The 17281-nt window shown below is 40.4% G+C and overlaps 1 protein-coding gene across 2 annotated transcripts in view; it reads right to left on the bottom strand.

Moving 5' to 3' along the window:
• Positions 1 to 1500: 1500 nt before the first annotated feature.
• TMC5 (transmembrane channel like 5) overlaps positions 1501 to 17281 on the bottom strand; it is a 28793-nt gene continuing 13012 nt past the window's right edge. Inside the window, exons 7-22 of one of the 2 annotated variants that reach the window (XM_064461788.1) lie at positions 16849 to 17097; positions 15443 to 15594; positions 13928 to 14072; positions 13211 to 13366; positions 12482 to 12648; positions 11736 to 11814; positions 11228 to 11328; positions 9344 to 9439; positions 8678 to 8753; positions 7670 to 7803; positions 6334 to 6507; positions 4983 to 5061; positions 4545 to 4637; positions 3337 to 3438; positions 2998 to 3043; positions 1501 to 2428 (exon numbers count right to left, since the gene is read on the bottom strand). In XM_064461788.1, coding sequence (XP_064317858.1) covers positions 2313 to 2428; positions 2998 to 3043; positions 3337 to 3438; positions 4545 to 4637; positions 4983 to 5061; positions 6334 to 6507; positions 7670 to 7803; positions 8678 to 8753; positions 9344 to 9439; positions 11228 to 11328; positions 11736 to 11814; positions 12482 to 12648; positions 13211 to 13366; positions 13928 to 14072; positions 15443 to 15594; positions 16849 to 17097 — 1965 coding nt within the window. In that variant the 3' untranslated portion in view covers positions 1501 to 2312. The remainder of the gene's footprint in view (positions 2429 to 2997; positions 3044 to 3336; positions 3439 to 4544; positions 4638 to 4982; positions 5062 to 6333; positions 6508 to 7669; positions 7804 to 8677; positions 8754 to 9343; positions 9440 to 11227; positions 11329 to 11735; positions 11815 to 12481; positions 12649 to 13210; positions 13367 to 13927; positions 14073 to 15442; positions 15595 to 16848; positions 17098 to 17281) is intronic. The other variant, XM_064461789.1, reaches the window with a different exon arrangement.

Raw genomic sequence — 17281 nt, forward strand, 5'->3', positions numbered from 1 at the left:
GGAAGCTGTAATCCGTGTTTAACTTGAAAGCAAAGGAGTCTGCAGTTAGAATTAGAAGTATCTGATAGTTCACAGGTACGGTATTCTTCATCAGCTATGCAGCAGTAGATAGATACAAAATGTCAAAATTTGTGCAGGTTGCTTGTTTTCTCCAACAAGTGAAAACCCCAGGTGTTCTCATTGCAGCTACATTCTGTGCACCGTGAACAATTTTGGCTCTGCTCTTGAAGGAGCTGGTAGTTAGAAAACATTGTCAATGATTAGCAGAAGCAGAAAACTTGTGTGGATCCAGCCCTAACATAAATTAGGCCACCTTTTCTTAATGGCCAGTACATGGAATTCCTAATTTCAATAATTTCATTTCAGAAGAATATGACACTAATCTCAAGAGGAATGCAGAATTCAAACATTTAACGGATCAGTTTCCTGTTACAGATTATCCAGACGTAAGCTCACAAGATACCCTAGACTGCCTGTGTAGCGATGTGTACATCAGACTAGAAAGCATAACCATGTTTCAGTAAGGTAGTTCTTGTGCTACGTCAGTGCTGTTGAATTCACGTTTTCCTTGTTCAGGCGTTGCTGTGTTCCAGTTGAGGTGCTGCGCTCTGCACTGGGTGATGTGCTGGGGAAAGCTGCACTTACCAGAAATGGGACAGCAAAGCACAGGGAGCAGTGGTGCAGTTTGGTGCATTGCTTTGGATGTAAATGTCCTTGATAATATGCCTCACAGTTACAATTAGTTCTCATGCACTAAGCTAAGTGAGTTTGGTTTTTTTTTTTTTGTTAAAAAAAACTTATGTAAAAGAGGCAAAAGGTAATAAAAAAAAATCAGTCATCAGTGGCAAGAGCTACACCATTGTCCCAATTAAAGTAAGTTCAAACTTCTGAATTAGCAGCAGATCAATGCCACCTTCTGTAAGGGGGGATGGATTTTTTTTGCTTCTGTCTTTGGCTATGTATAAGCACAAACAGAGGAGTAGGGTGTGATTTTTCATGTCAGGATTGTGAGAGCCCTTCAGTTCATGTCACTCATCCACCCTGTGCTGCAGAACCAACAGCCTCTGCCTTCCAGTGTACATCCTATAGCACGTGTACATCATGCCCTCAAACAGCTTCTGTCCAGCCATTTGATGGCTGCTGTAGCCTCTGCCTTTGCTGCTGTGTGCTACAGGTGCTCTCGAGGGGCTAGCCCAAAGGTCCACTCTTGTTGCTGCTCAAGTTGGTGGTACTATTGAGTCACTGTCCACAGTGCAAACACTAGGCCTGCACTCAATATTCACAGCCAGCTGTGCAGCTCCACATGCAGAAAAATATAACAGAATTGAATCTCTGATCACACAGTGTGTGTAAACTTTGTCCTTTCTTCATACCTTTGGTGGCTGGTTTTGGGCTGTCTTTAACCTGAATTATGAGCACGAGGAAAAGATGTGCCTCTTTCCTAAGGCATTCTTATGTCCAAAGCAAAAAGGGAGGAATAAACCAGGCAGTAGTAGAAAATGGGCTAAAAAAATATTTATTATTGTGGCAAAGTTAAGGCTCTGAATAAAAAGAAGCTGCATCAAGTGTCTCAAAGTCACATAGGATTAAAAAAAAAAAATCTCAATTCTATTACTTCCAATCTATCCCTCACTGGCAAAAGACATGTCAAACTTTTTATTTACAAGCAGTGGTTTTTACACAGATGAGAATTTTGAAAAGTAGTCACTCAAAAAAAAAAAAAGTTCTGAAAGCTGTTGACATCAGAGCTGGATTTAAGTGACTGTAATAAACTGTAAAAATGGCTCAGAAAAGTGAAAGTGGAATAGAAGCCTAACGTGGTTCACACAAGTTACTTTGCAGCCATTACAATGCCTCAGTCATTGAAAACGACTGCACATTAATTTCATTCTGTTCTTATTTGACTAATACTTCACCTTTGGTTCAGATAAAAACATTTTGAACAATATAACTGACATAATATTTTTAGACCAAAGCTTTTATTTACAGTCAGGCACAAGTTTCCTTAGATTTAGTCAACAACAAGTGACCTGCTGCAGAGGGACACTTGCTCTATCGAGGCAATGGCCTGTGCTGGGCGAAGGCTGATGACCACTACTTCAAACCCAAACCAAACATGCAGGATGTTCCCTATGATAATAATAATCTGCAGCTGGGATGCATTTTGCAATCTGTTCTTCTAGTTTTTCTTCCATTTAGGGGTTAAAGAAAAGTTTGATCAGTTCTTTCAGTCATTAGTGCAAATGAGTATTACTTTCTGCGGAACATCAGTCAGTGATTTAACATTCATTATTGATTGTGCCTGCTCACAGTCAAAAACCTGTGTAATCATCTTTGTCTTCCCACTGAGCTGCTTCTCGGGCACGCAGAGCGAGTGCCACTGCCTCAGAAATGCCTGGTCTGCTGCTGGCCTGGGATGCCTCTGAACCTGTTTTTCACAAAGGAAGTAATGTTAACTGTGCTGGTGTCCAAGTAATAACCACCCCTGTTGAAAAGCCTGTGCTATTTAAGTGTCTCATCTGTCAAGTATTTGGAATGAAGTTGCATATCTGTAAACCAGTTCAAGCTACCACACAAGTTTCCATAGCCTTTTTTATTCCAGACATACAGTGACCTAGGGAGTCTACATCATTAATAACCTCTTCGGGGATTCACACGAAGATGTGAACTATCTTTCTAATTTGATGTGATATTCTCGCCTGTGGCTGCTCCCGTAAGACAAAATGGCTCGTTTACCCACAGAAATAAAACTGGTGTGCAGAAGGTTGTCATCAGTGTTCAGAAGTCACCAACAACATCGCAACAAGCGAGCACTAAGCACATCCGATAGAAAATGCTTACCCCAAAACCCAGTCTTTTTGTTTTCTCTTTATACAAGATGCTAAAATTCTGCGTCTCTCACATGAAGCTGCTGTATGCTGTGTCTGTACTGCAGCAAACATATTTACTGAGCTGAGCTTTAAGAGCTGCTTTCTGCATTTAGTGTTTGTTGCTTACCTAGTGGGAAGCCAGTCCTCCTCAAGATCCCAGCAGAATGGGGATACTGAAAACAAAATTCACAAGAAGGTTTAGATCGATGTTTCCCTTGTGCCTGTTATCTTGTATTCTTGTATTCAAAGAGACACCAGTTACCATACGCTCCAGATCTTAGGCAGGTCTGTATGACTGTTCTAACAGCTATTCTGATTACATTTTTGTACATGTTCAAATCAATCTTTAAAATTGCTTCTATACATACAGGATGTCCTCTTTGTTCAATCTACGCCCATTGTCTATATCATGCCCCAGGTTCTATATAGGGAAATGTAGCAGACTTCCTTCTTTCAACCATCTCACCTCGTTGTGGGATGCATTTTGATTTCTGTGAAATGCGCTTCCTGGGTAGCCTGGCACTTGCTGGGCAGGGAGCCTGGACTGGTGGTATGGAGAGGAGCTTCTCTGAAAGACAGAATATTTCGCATTAGCAGTACTATATTCTGGCTTCATGTCATGGCTTTATGGTCAGTGCTACTCACACTTACGTATTACCCTTGGTTTAGGGAGATGGCTCTTCTGCTAGATCCACAATAAGATTATTCTGGCATCTCCTGCTGAAATCCAACCTTAACAACTACAGGAACATCCACACTTTGTTGGCTATCAAACCAGCCCCTCAGGAGTCCCAGATGTGACCCTGGACATGGCTACAGGGTTGTCTAGTGTTTGAAAGTCCCCAGCACACAGAAAATGCCCATTCACTTTAAGCTCCCCTCTTTACAGTCAATATTTATTTATATTATCACATATGTATTTATATTTATCAATACATCAATATCAATTATCAATATTTATTTATATTATCACATTAATGATGGCCAGTTATACAGGGGGATTTGTTTTTTGGGGAGGAAGGAGGGGAACCTAACAAACCCTTTTTCTTCACCAGTATATAGGTCGAAGAGTTTTCACTCAACCCAAATAAAAACACTGCACAGCACCAATATGTGCACATTTTAACACTAACTTGATGGCTTGGCAGGCAGGACTGATTTGGAAAATAAATTCAAGTTTAAGACATAGATATTTACCTTGATTCTGTATGGGATTTAAAAAGGGGTTAGGTCGAAGCACTCAGTTTTACCTTAGCTGAAAAGATTGGGTAGGGGACACAAACGATAAACCCCTAAGGAAATCCAGAGTCAGGGGAGGAAGGCAGCCTCCTTCTTAGTCTAGGCAAGGTTCAAGTGTGTGTGAACCCTTTAGTGACCATCACTGCACACTTAGATTAGGAATATTTTCTTTCAGTTTCATAAGCATAAATAATGTCTAGTGAGAGCAAAGACTCTTCTATATCCTTCCCAGGTTAAATTCCAGCCTGGAACAAATAGTTAGGGAACTTCCATGGCATCATTTTGCTGTCTGGAATTAACTAGTAATCAGTCAACTTACATGAAGTTTTAAATAGACATATCCCAGAACAGCAGCCTGTCTGCAAGGCTGGAGGAACCCCATGAAATTGTACCAAGCACCTAATTGCAAAGTAGTATCTGAACCATCAAACTGACCTGCTGGCTTTGTCCTCTTGGCGCAGATAGGTTTTGTTTTGCCCATTGCAGTGCCCGTAGTTTTTCAAGTAAAAATATTTTATCTTTTCCTTCCTATGGTCAAGACATTTGATCATTAGCTGGAATGGACTCATCATTCTTTAGAGGCTCAAGGCCTATGAGTAATCATTCACCAGAATAATCCTTAAAATTCCTTTTATTCTAAAATAACGTGTCTACAGAGGGAGCTGCAGCAACACGGCTTGGAGATAAAATTATTTTGCAACAATTCTATCTGTGAGTTAAGTTTCCCTGAAATTCCCATGGGGGAGCGCTCCCACCCTCCTTGCATTGTCATAGGAAAAGCAGATTGCAGCTCCACAACAGCAGGATGAGACAATCAACAAGGAAGCCATTTTTAAAAAAAAAAAAAAAGATAAAGCTGAACGTCAAACTTACATTAATAATTTGCTTCTGTAAGAGTTTGGTCATGGTCTTTCTTCCTTCTATTATTTTCGAGTAAAGATAAGTAATAATTCTAAACAAACAAAAAAGTCCAATATATGAGTGCTCATGTCCATGAGTATTTCGTCTTAGCCATTGCCTGAACAGTTACCTTGTTTATTTTATCCATTAAAAGACATATATACATGTATCTATATGTATGCATACATATACAAATATATACACACACATATTAAAAAAATGTGTGTATACAATTACACAAAGAACAGCAAACATGCAAAATTGCTTAAGACCCAAAGATTTATGGACTTGTATTCAAGATGAGAGGGACAATTAAAGTAAGTCAACAATACAAGGTGCATTTCAGATAACAAATAGGAACATAATGCTCTTATCCAACTTTATGTCATTTGCTTAGACACTTGCCTGGACCTTAAATCACAACACTGAACACTTGCTGCTTCCAGGCCAATCCTGGTCCCACTGGAATGAGTGGGTTCTTGTTTTACAAGAACAGGTTTGGGCTCCTGGGTATGCATGGCCCATGCTAGAAATATCAAGCAGCACAGCTACAACATCAAACCCTGCCAGTGGGCACATAGCTTAATTTTGGTTTTACCAAAATAATTCCCTTTTTAATTTACTGTCCAAGGGGACAGTATGTGAATTTACCTGAGATTAGCTGGAAGCAGTCTGCAGCCTCCTTATTAGCATGTCCCCATATGGTGTGCTCACTTTAACATGTGGCTTGTGCACTACCACGCCCTTCCACCACAGTGTCCCTATGGTAGTTCAGCTATTCTTTGCACGGTATCATCTTCTCCAATGACTCCACTGATGAGAAATGGTCAGAAAGGGCAAGGCAACTGTCTGCCAAACTTCTGCTTTTTATGTCACCCAGGGTCCTAGTACACATCTGGCCTATATTCCCTGTGCTTGTGAAAGCTTGCTTTTCCCTACTATTTATTTACCTCGGGGCCAGGGCAGGAAACAGTTTATCCTGTCAACTGTGTGCAGCATGCTCCCTTTTGCTGATGGTGCTAAAGCTATGTGTGCCAGGGGTAACAAGATCTGCAGCCTAGACAGCAGTGAACTAGAAATATTCAGTTAAAAGCCATGTATCCTAGGGTTAGCATGAAGCTGGTTTGTAAAGAGCTTTGGCATCCTAACATAAAGGGTTTATAACGTCTTCATGTACTTCAAATACATGGTTTTTCAATATATTAACCATTTCTGATGCTTTAAAATGTGCTTTGCTTTTTTTTAAAATGAAGAATGACTATGCAATAGCCAGTTTTTAACACTTCAGGTCCTTTTCCAGTGCTTTTCATTAGCAGGTACTTACAGGATAAGAAGCGTGAGAATGAAGAAGAAAAGTTCACTTGTAATTAAGTTATGGTAGATCCACACTACCCATTTTGAGGCATTGTAATTTTCCAGTATTTTTATCCACTCAGAGATTGCAGCATACATAGAAGGCAAACCTCTGAAAGGACCACATTCTTCTGAAGGTTTTAACCTGAAAGTGAGAAAAAGGCTACTTAAAGCTTCATGTATTAACCAGTGATTTGGTTAATATTGTGATTTTGTACATGGAGATGCTCATTAGTTTGCTATAACCCTCTGCTCTTTTTGGGCCCTCAGGGAACTTCCGTGATCTGTGTTTGACTTTTAACTTGGGTCACTCTCCAGCCATTAAAATGCCTACCCCAGACTACACAGTGAGAGATAAGAGACCTCTCTGCAATAGATAGGTACCAAGCCCTGTAAACACAATCTTGACCTAAAGATAACAGGCCAATCACTGTAGCACAAGCTACAGCAAACTGAAAACATGGATTTCCAAAGTTTCACCACAGGTGCTTAAGGGAACCATCATTTCACCTGGCCTTTGAGGACATGAGTCACTACAGATTTTCAGTAACAGGATGTGGTGAACTGAGGCAGCCTGTAGGAAAAATTAACATTTTCAGGTAGACTGAAATAGGAAAATGTTGTTTGCTTTGAAATTGAACCACTCCAGACAGTCTGGAATTCCCACTTGCCATCTGGAAGTGTTTCCTCTAAAATATTTCATCCCACCCGGCTTCACGTGTAGCCACCTGTCTTACTAAATATTGAAATCATGTGGCTGAAAACTGCCAAGAAAAAGAAAAGGGGTATTCATGCTGCCCTCGTTACTGTGACCAGAGTAACAGGCACATAAACAAAGCGGCTTTAAAATGCTGGTAACAACTGAGATGCATTACTGCAGAGGTCAGCACTCCATGCAAAAGAAGCCTTTTAAGTTTGTAAATAATACAGAAGTTGACCTCAGCTGAGTTCTTCCAGGACACAATAGCCTATAACATAAATAAGTCCAGGAACTAGGACTAGGTTGCAGAAACTTTTAAGGAGGAAGAAAAGTCAACATTTGCTGTAACATTTAAATAGGAACTGAATACCTCAAGATAACTTTGTTTCTCCTCCCACCTTCTTACCGGACAAGTTACTGTGTTAACTGCATTCTTGCCAAGTCACTGAGCAGGTCTTGTTTTCAGAATACAGAACATCTCACAACATCTGAAACCTTCCATTAGCAATTAATAGAGCTTTTTCTATAAAAAAACGCAGATTCCTTTGCCTGGTATCAGGTCACACAGTATAACATAGTAGGCTTGAATGCCAGTGATCTTCCATACCTCCAGACAATGACTCCAGTGACAGACACGACTCCAAGAAAGGAAGGGAAAAACAGCAGGAACATGAAGGATGTTGTCATCTGAGCAGTTCTCCAGACTTTGCGAGGGGGTTGGCAATTCCTCATCAGACTGACCTTCAAAGAGATGCAAGTACACTGACTCCTGGAATGGTGTTACCTGCCACTTCAACTCGGTTTAAGTCCATCCCACTGAAATGCTGGTGGCAATTGCTGGAATAGCATCTACCAAAAGTTTCCAAGAACTTATTTTATATGAATCTGATAGATATACTGTGGTTCTAGAAAATTTCAAGAATGTAGTCTTTAAATAGTAAGAGGCAAAATGAGGTTCTCGTAGATCCCTCAGGACTCCGTTGGGTAGAGTTTGCTTTTGTAGCATACACAAACCCACTGTTCAAGGAAGTTTGAATCAATCTCTCTAGCTATTGTTTTGTTCTACATTCAACATTACAAACTGTTTGTTGACCCAACTATAAAAAAAAAAAAAAAAAATCTATAATCTAGTCATACTACTGAGACAAAGAATTCTGAAAAGAAGAAACTTCCACCATGATCTTTAGCTGAATCACCCTGCTTACACTTGGATAACTTGGGCAGGGGGAACATGCTGCAGAGTAAGCAGGAAGCCAAAGTCACAGCCACAGGCTGAGCATCTGTATTCACATATGCACTTGTACACATTTAACTCCCTAGCCTTTAATTTTACTACGTTATTCTCTCCCCTCTCTAACTGTGCTTTTTACCCCTCTTATAACTCTTCCACACTTCCCCCACCCCCCAGGTTTCACAGGTTTGTAATTCAAGGGTGTGCATCTAAATTGTGCTCCTTTAAAGCACGCACTTCATGTGTGCTTTACCAATCAACTGAACTGCTCCCCTAAATGCAAAACCCAGCAGCCTCCAGACAAAGCCAGCACTTTAATACAATAAATTCTGCCCAGATTTCAAACAGTGCAGGTTTATAATGAATACATGTAAAGCTTGTTACCTTTTTCACATAAAATACTATAGAAAGTGATATAATCTGGATACCAGGCAGTAGAGGTGAGAAGAGGATACCGATCCTACAAGAAAGGATTTATAAGGGAAAAGTTAAATCTTCACTATTCACCTCACAGCTCTCAGTCAATGAAAGCAGAAAATATCACACTAATGTCATATACAGTTAGTGTTTGGTTATTTGGAAATGTAGTTACATTAGCATTGATCCAGTAACAGCAAGTCAACTTTTAAAAATATGCAACTTCAAACATAAATATCTATGTACACATCTGCAAAACTCTCTTGTAACTGGAGAAACTTATCATTGTTAGACATACGGCATCTTTTCCAGGGTTTAATACTGAAACTACTTCAACAGGAACACTGTTCCAGTGGGGGAGTAAACAAAACTCTAGGATGTTCTTTTTATGGGTTTCTCTCAGACCAGGTGGCCACAGGGTAAACTACTGACTAAGGTTATTGTTATTAACTGCATAATTACAAGAGAACTGACAAGTCACAATCCTTATAAAGGTATTTAATATATCATCTCTCTCAGGCATTTATCTGGTTCTTTCCCCCCATGATGTGAAGCACCCAGAAATGCCTGAATAAGGATGTTCCGTGGTATTTCTAAATGCAAATGAAGTTTTGGCTGTAAATCACTACTTACCAGGTCAAAGTCTGTGCATAGATCAAATTTAAAACATTTCGTCCGATATCAAATTCTGGCAGCCCCAGGTTCACACAGACTGTCGTTCCAATAATTCTGGGGGGGGAAAACAACAACAACAACAACCCAAAACCAAACCCCACCAATACAGCACTTGCTAAATGATAAAACCCTTTGTACAAATCTCTACAAATGACCTCTGGAATACAAGCATCAATGACAAATAATTCAGGGGCTGCATTAGCCATGTCATGCAAAGCAGCCACAGCTCGTTGACTAGAGAGCACATAAAAAATGAAACAGAATTTGGCAAAAGCAAATTCCCAGAACACACAGTAGGGGTGAAGTAAGACCTGGGATATTTTTCATGCAACTCAAGAGAAGAGGGGGAGGAAAAAAAAAAAAAAAAAAAGAAAAAAAGGATTTGTAACTGTATCAGAAAAGTATGCTTATGCTTAAACAGTTGAAATTGCCTCAGTACAAAACTGTAACAGCTTTTCAGTTCCTGAGTCTTGAAAAATTTCAGGCTTAATAAAAAAACCTAATCTTTCAGACTGATACTCTTAATATATCCTAAAGTATACTGCACTTTAAACTAATGGAGGTTGCAAGTAGCTGAGACACACAGAGGTAAGGCAAGTACCCAGAGGATTCCTACTGAGGGGCAACGATCCCTTTTTACCACCTAATTTTTCCTGAGCTGGGAAGTTTCAGTTTCTGCTTGTTGTAGCAAGAACAGTAAAGATTTTGTTAGCTATCCCATCTCTCCTTGAATACAGATCTTGTTATCACCTGACCAGCTTCATCATCAATAATGTTTCAGGGCTAGGCTTGCAGTGTGTTACTCTGAATACATACAAATAAATACAAGTAAATGTACTTTTAATCTTTCATGGCTGTAAGTCTGGTGCTTTTGCACAGCTTAGTGAAGGACATTAATCACAGCTGACACTGCAGTTTTCATACTGTGACCTTTTGCTGGGAGGTGGTTTCCTACCTGAACAGAACGAGAACAGAACAAGGATTAAAGTACACTGGCAAAAGCTGTGGCAGGAAAGTCTTCAAGGGCTTCTCAGTGTTGTTTTGTGTTGATTTAACATAAAGTTAACAAAGTCCTACCTTGTAAATCAGGCTTGTTCACATCATGAGCAAAGGGCACACAATGGATCTCCTACACAAGTATGGCCAGGAACCCTAAATGCTCTGTAGAGCTGGAAAGCACTTAAATACCCTTCTACCTTAAGTCATAAATAATGTTTGGCAATAGGAAGGTATGCACAGCAGATGTCAGAATTAAATTACTTTTTGCTTCCATGCTTCGATGTATTCACATTTAGTTAAAAATACTTTCTCACTTACCATGCTACAGAACTCTACACTTGAAAGTCATATTATGTCCTTAACAAGTCTGATTAAAATAAGTCTTTAAATTTGTGTGCACTCTGTAGAGTGACATAACTAAGAGATTAAAAAAAACACAGGGGGACATACCAAGGAAAGCTAGCAGTGTGCCTGTGCATATGCAGAAAAACAAGGTTTTCTGCTTGAGACACTTAGTCCTCTGTCACCTCATTCAGGAGTTCTACGGGAGTACAGTGTGGCTTCCTCCCTGCCTGTGTTTCCATCTCCAAAGGAAAAAAGGAGACATTGGGAGAAAAGAACAGTACACACTGACCTCCTCCTAAGAAGGAGCTGCAATATATGCAAGGCATGTTCCTAGAGTTATGCCTGATAGAGACAATCAAGGAAGCTTTAGTGGTGCCACAGCCATGCGTCTGTTGGACTTCTTTTTTCACATTGGAAAAAAAAAACACCAACAAAACAACCATGTCTCTCGTGTCTTTGGTTAATGAATAAAAACAAGATTAGAAAAGTAGTACTCACCTTCGTAAAAACTCTCCAAAGAAAGAGCCAAGCAAACAAAACATGAAGTCAACTAGAACAAGACGATAGATATCTTGGCCAACCAGAGTTTCCCAGCACTCCTGCAAGAAAGTAGAACAGTAGTTCTTGTAGCACAGTCTACAGGAAGTAGAAGGAAAAAAAAAAAAAGAAGCATATCTAGAAGTCAAAAAATCAGGCAATTCTAACATTGCTCCCAAATGCCTGGGCACCTGAAACTTGAGCTACCGACCAAGTTTTTGCTAACACCCTTACTAATCAGAGTTGACATCTCATTGAACAACGCTGCAAACCAGCTGAGACCTGAGTTGGGTGATTAATTTTTTCCTACAGTTCATTTCTCTAGAGATGCTGATAAAAAAAACCTTGGGGTGGCAAATTTACCTTTCCAAGACACGACATGTACTTCTCTTTGCTGGAACAAGCTCCTTATCAAAGTGGTTCCTAACCTGGCATTTTAAGTCAACAGTTTTTATTTTTGAAATTTTACCTGTGACTCTGATGCAGCCACAACATGAAGCCAGTAGTAGCACAGTATTCCAACAACTGACATCTTCAGGAGTACATTTCTAAAAAGAAGAGTTAACAGTAACTGCACTGACAGCTGGTCTATACGCTCACTGGAAGGAATGACGGCAGGATGACCGTTGGTTACACATTATTACCTCCTCTTATAACAATAATAACACTGTGGAGTGCCAGGACTAGCAGCAGCTCTCCTCGGAGCTTGGGTGCAGCCTTATTCTATTGTCCTGGCGGAAGGGGTGCTGGGCTTGACAACCTTGGCACAAGCCTCTGCTAAACAGGCCGATGGTTGGGTGTGTGGGCTTCACAGGGGAGGAAGGTCTGAGGGGCACGAGGGGTTATGTGCTGTTAATTCCATGCATCTGTAGTGAAGTAAGACCTCCTCATTCCTCTCTCCCCTTCCTTTCCCTGGGGAGCTAACAGTCCAGGAGCCATCTAGGGAATCTACAAGCAAAACCAAGCCCAGTGTCACAGTGTGCCTAATTGAAAGGGAAATCATACTCTGTCCTTATGCAGAGATGTAACACTCCAGAAGGCTCACAGAAGATAAACAACACATGGAGGGAAGAGTGTACATAAGCCTTTGGAGAAGATTAATTCTCCTCCACAGCTCCCTACTGCCCACCACACCACCTAGACACAGCTTGCTCTCAAACAGAAGAGTCGGACAACTTCAGGCAAAAAGCACTATGAGCTGCTAGCAACAAATACCTTGTAATAGTGACATATATCTGGTGTCCAGGAGTCTGAAATCTCTCCAGGTGTCCAAGCCATGAGTAGAAGAACGGGATGAATGTGTTGAGGAGAGATGCGACAATAGGTAGCACCAACATGGCAGCTTGGCTCTTTAGGTCATTTTTATGCCCTTTCACAAACAGCTTACAGAGGAAAAAAAAAACACCAACCAAACAACTTTAACCAAAATGCTGCCTCAAGTTGTGTCCACAGAAAAGACACTTGGCACACCTCCTTGTATGTTCTCAGGTTAGAGACTACCATGTTCTATAGGCCCATGACCAGCAGCACAGTGACCCTCTCCCCTTCCCCTGTGTTACATGGGACCAAGGGTGGGAGCCTCAGCTTAAAAGCAGCTTCTAGGCAAAGGAGAGGCAGGCCTTGCTGAGGCATCTTCTTGCTGTTTCTTTCAAGGTCTCCAGCTGCACTATCCCTAACCTAGCAGGAGCCCAGGCAACCAGCTGCTGGGGTGAGGAGGGAGGTTTGCTCAGATCCCTCAGGTCCTACGCTGTTGCCATAGTCCCACTGGTATGAGTCTTTGCAAACCTGCTTTTTAGGTACAGCAAAATTTGTGTTTGCATTGGCAGAAACAACAGCTATGCTTCCCTATGGTCATAGTAGTGAACAGACTCCTCCTAGCACTCAGTGTAAGATACCCGTGTGGAAAAACATATCTCCAAAACCAGACTGCAAATCTGTCCTTACCTTTAGGTTATTAATGGAGAGGAAGTAAACACCAGCACAAACAGCTACGGCTGTTCCCAGGGAAGCAACCCAACAAACAAGATGAACAACAATACGAACAACTCTCTCTGTTACAGAAAAATTTAGACCTTCTCGGTTTATTTCAGTGAGGTCTTCCTGCAAGGAAACAAATCCTACTGAAGAATTCCTTAGTCAACAGCATAAAGCAAACTTGTTTCCAGTAAATACTTGAGATACTGAATGAAAGATTATTCTCTAGAAGATGGGCAGAGTAATATCCTGGGAACTCTTAATGGACAGCTTTGCATTCCTATCCTAAAAGTCTTATCTCTTGACAGTTACACTGTATTTCACAGATAATATTACAAGCCTGCCTTTTGTTTACAAAATGGTTAAATAGCAGGAAGGAAAAACAGAAGAAATATTCTGTTTGGCAAATATTCAATAGTCAGATAGATGAATTCAGTAGAGCAGAAGCATACAAATATTTCTATGTAGTTTAAAGCAAAAACAAAAACAACTAGCTAAGCCAACTCCAGGAGCTCAAGCCAAATGAAACTTAACAGTCAGGAAGACATATCTATTAGGAACAGGACTAGCATGCTTGAGTCACTCTGCCAGAGACTTGTATATGCATATACAAATCTGTATGCACAAATAAGTCTCTGGCAGAGTGATTCACACATGCTAGTTTTGTACCTTTCTACCTTTTCGTACCTTTATTTGTGTGCTGAGACTCTTTTGTTTCAGCTTCACAGCTTTTTCATTAGTTAAATTGAAGTCCCAAGTGCAGAGAAGTTTGCTAGCATTTCCAGAGTATACCTGGAGGTTAATGAAGTTCTTGCAGAATAATCTTCCCATGCTGCAATGAAAATTAAATTTGTGAGATGCATAATGGGGAAATACACTATGTCTGTACAGCAGGGCAAGAAGGGAGCTTTGTCAGTTTTTCTATTCTGTTCCTGTGGGGTCCTGGCCCTGGGACTTGTCTAATGCCAGGGTTCTGCTGAAAAGGGGACGCCACGATGAGGCCAAGGTGAGGGGTGGAACTAGGTGAAGACTTGGTGATCGTCCCTTGCTTAGCCCACAGCCCCAACCGTGCAGACTCCGATAACATGCCTCTGCCACTCCCTACACTGCTCATCAGCTGCCAGAAAATTAGGCGTAAACTTATGTCAAGACCCTAGACAGTTTCTAACAGAACACCCTCGGGGAAGTATTTAAACCAAATCAAGAAGCTGTCACCCACTCACAACTAAACAGTAATCACAAGCACAACTCATAGTTGAGGGTTTAGTTGTGTGGCTCCTTTAAATTATAGAAGAGTGAACGTTTTCCCTGAACCATGAGGCCTTTCTTCCTCCTCACCCCTCATTTATCTATACCCTCTGTTCAGCTCCAAGAGTCGCAGCAGGGTATGCTGTGGCGATTAAGACGCTGGGTACAAAGATATGTGGGACTAGGGGCTTCACACCAGCTATAAAATCAGAGAATGGGAGTAACTCGGTGGAGCTCCCCCTCAGCTGGTCTGAGATCACCACCACCTTTGACCTTGCTGCAGACTACTGGAACACCAAACACGTCGTATTCCCCTTCCCCCATTTTAATCTATCTTGCTCTACCAATTTCTGTCTTATTATGTATGGGCTTACGATATAGGTTAAAATAACTTGCTTAAGGATAGTGGAAAATATAATAAAATTGTGATGCATGTTAACCATCTGGCACCTTGTCAATGAAGTGCATTAACAGACAGAATCTGTCTCGCTGTGGATAACAATCTGGGAACAGTGCATGACAGTCCCAAAGCTGCTGGACCTAAGTCAGAGCATGTCACATAAGACTACATGGAAAATAAACCTTATGTAAGAAACAACTGTCACATTTCCTTCTCCTAGTTGTTGCTGCCAATCTTTACCTCTGGAAGGCCACATAAATACTAGAAGATATTAGCTTACAAAAGGGGGATCATGATATTCATTGGTTTGAACTGGGATTCTCTGCACATCCCTTACTATTTTGCAGTTATTTTTCAGAATCAAATCTTTATCAGATAAATGGAGACTGTTTTTCAAGCAGAAGCTTCTACTTAAACTCTAGACCTGGAAATAAGGACTTAGAGAAACATACTCAGGTAATTATTACCATCAACCATTTACAGGGTGGGTTTTTTTTGGTGGGATTTTTTAAACTCCCTTATATAAGTGAAATAAGAATATATAGTTAGTTTACCTGAACAACAAGATAAAAAGACAGATCACAAAATATATTCCAATGGTGAAAATATAGGCCAGCTGCATGTTGTAAGATGGACCGTTCTCTATTTTACTGATTGTAGCATTGGTGTAAAAGCCGTAGTAGAGTACTGTTTCTTGAAAATAACCCTGAAAAGATATGGGCATCATTCAGAATGTTTACTATCACCTGCGTATGGTGGGAAGTATCATCATCTGAAGCCAAATTAGTCAAATGGGAGCTGTCCCATTCCCTACTGTGAAATCACAGGTGTGATCAAATTTCTAAATATCAGGCCCTTTGCTTTCCTTCTACCAGCTAAAATCTTCCCATAGTTTTGAGAGCTTCTAGAGATATAAATGACTTGTATCCTTCTTAAGATTCATGTGGCATGGTTGTGAGGATTCAACACCTCTGCAGGACTTGGTCTTTTCTGAAAATACCTGAAGAGGGAAACGCTTAATTGCTTCTTTCTTGGGAACATGGTTCTGTACCAACAAACTGTTTCAATTATGAAGGAACCGGGAAGGAAGCTCGTCACATTCAACACTAGTCACTACATTATAGCTGAACTCCTGCAATGGTGACTGTACTTTGCAAAGTTAAACAGCTTTACTATAAAACTGAGCACTTTAAAAGCAATTTTAGAAGGAAAAGGCTGACACCTTTCCTTTCTAGAAAGATTCTTCTCAACTAAGCATTAGTAAGAGCAGAGTTTTGCTTATTGACTAGAGAAATCCCTGAACAACAATAAGATTGACACAATTTTTTACTGCAAAGACAGAAGGGGAGGGGGAAAAAAAAAAAAAAAAGAGCAAATTGTCATCTTTGATCACCTAGTGGACTAATACTAGCCAAGTCAGTGCAGTGCAAAATCTTCCTTTAAAAACAGCCTGGCACTTTATTCCCTGTATGTAAAGATCTTGACACAATGAAATGATCCTCCTGTTTCCAGGCCCCAGTCAGTTCAGCGGGTTGCCACAGAAAGATCTGTGTGCTCCTTGGAAGAATAAAGCTTTGGAAATAAGCAAAATTCACAGGATCACAAATGGAAATCTGCACTGTATTTTCAGAGGAAAACTAGCATGGGAAAAATGTTTTGCTGAAGGCTACTGTAGCTACCTCTGCAAGGCCTGGCTTCCTTTGTGTCTCTTTCTGAAAGTGACGAAAGTCTTGAAATATTGCTGAACACAGCAATCATTTGCAGTGAGACAAATGCATCAGAATGAGTTCCATTCACCTCACTCTGAGCCAATGTTTGTTGCAGCTCCATCTTCAAACATGTATTAAATGTATTTCTAGTCGTGTAAAATTCTAACTCCACCTCTTAAGAATACTTTTTTACTCTATCGTGAGTTTTTAAAGTAGATCTGTTGAACACAGTGTTAATACAAATCACTTACAGCTCCAGTGAACAGCTCCAGACCCGTGAATGAAAGGTTATTTGGTTCTGCTGTGACCAACTGAGGGATTGTGATGAAACTGAAGTTTATGAGGAATGAGAAGACGTTGAAAGTTAGCAGCCACTTCAGGAAAATAAAATAAGAAAGAACACTTGTTCCAAACTCAGTGCCAATGATCTTCAGAGTCTTGTGCCATAACTGCAGTCGGTGAAAATATTCTGACAATCTATTTCGAAATAGCCGAAATGACTGAAGTGCAAAAGAGGAGATTTATCTCAGCAAGCAGTCTTAAACAGGACTCAAATTCACATAATAAAGCCTCACATTTTTTACAGTTCTATTTCAATGATAAGAACAGATGTTGCCCACTATATGTACCATAAGACGCTTAACTGGTATTCCTAAGTGCTACCATAATGCAAGTCATTATTAA

The sequence above is a fragment of the Phalacrocorax carbo genome, chromosome 10 (assembly GCF_963921805.1).
Source record: "Phalacrocorax carbo chromosome 10, bPhaCar2.1, whole genome shotgun sequence".
Lineage (NCBI taxonomy): Eukaryota > Metazoa > Chordata > Aves > Suliformes > Phalacrocoracidae > Phalacrocorax > Phalacrocorax carbo.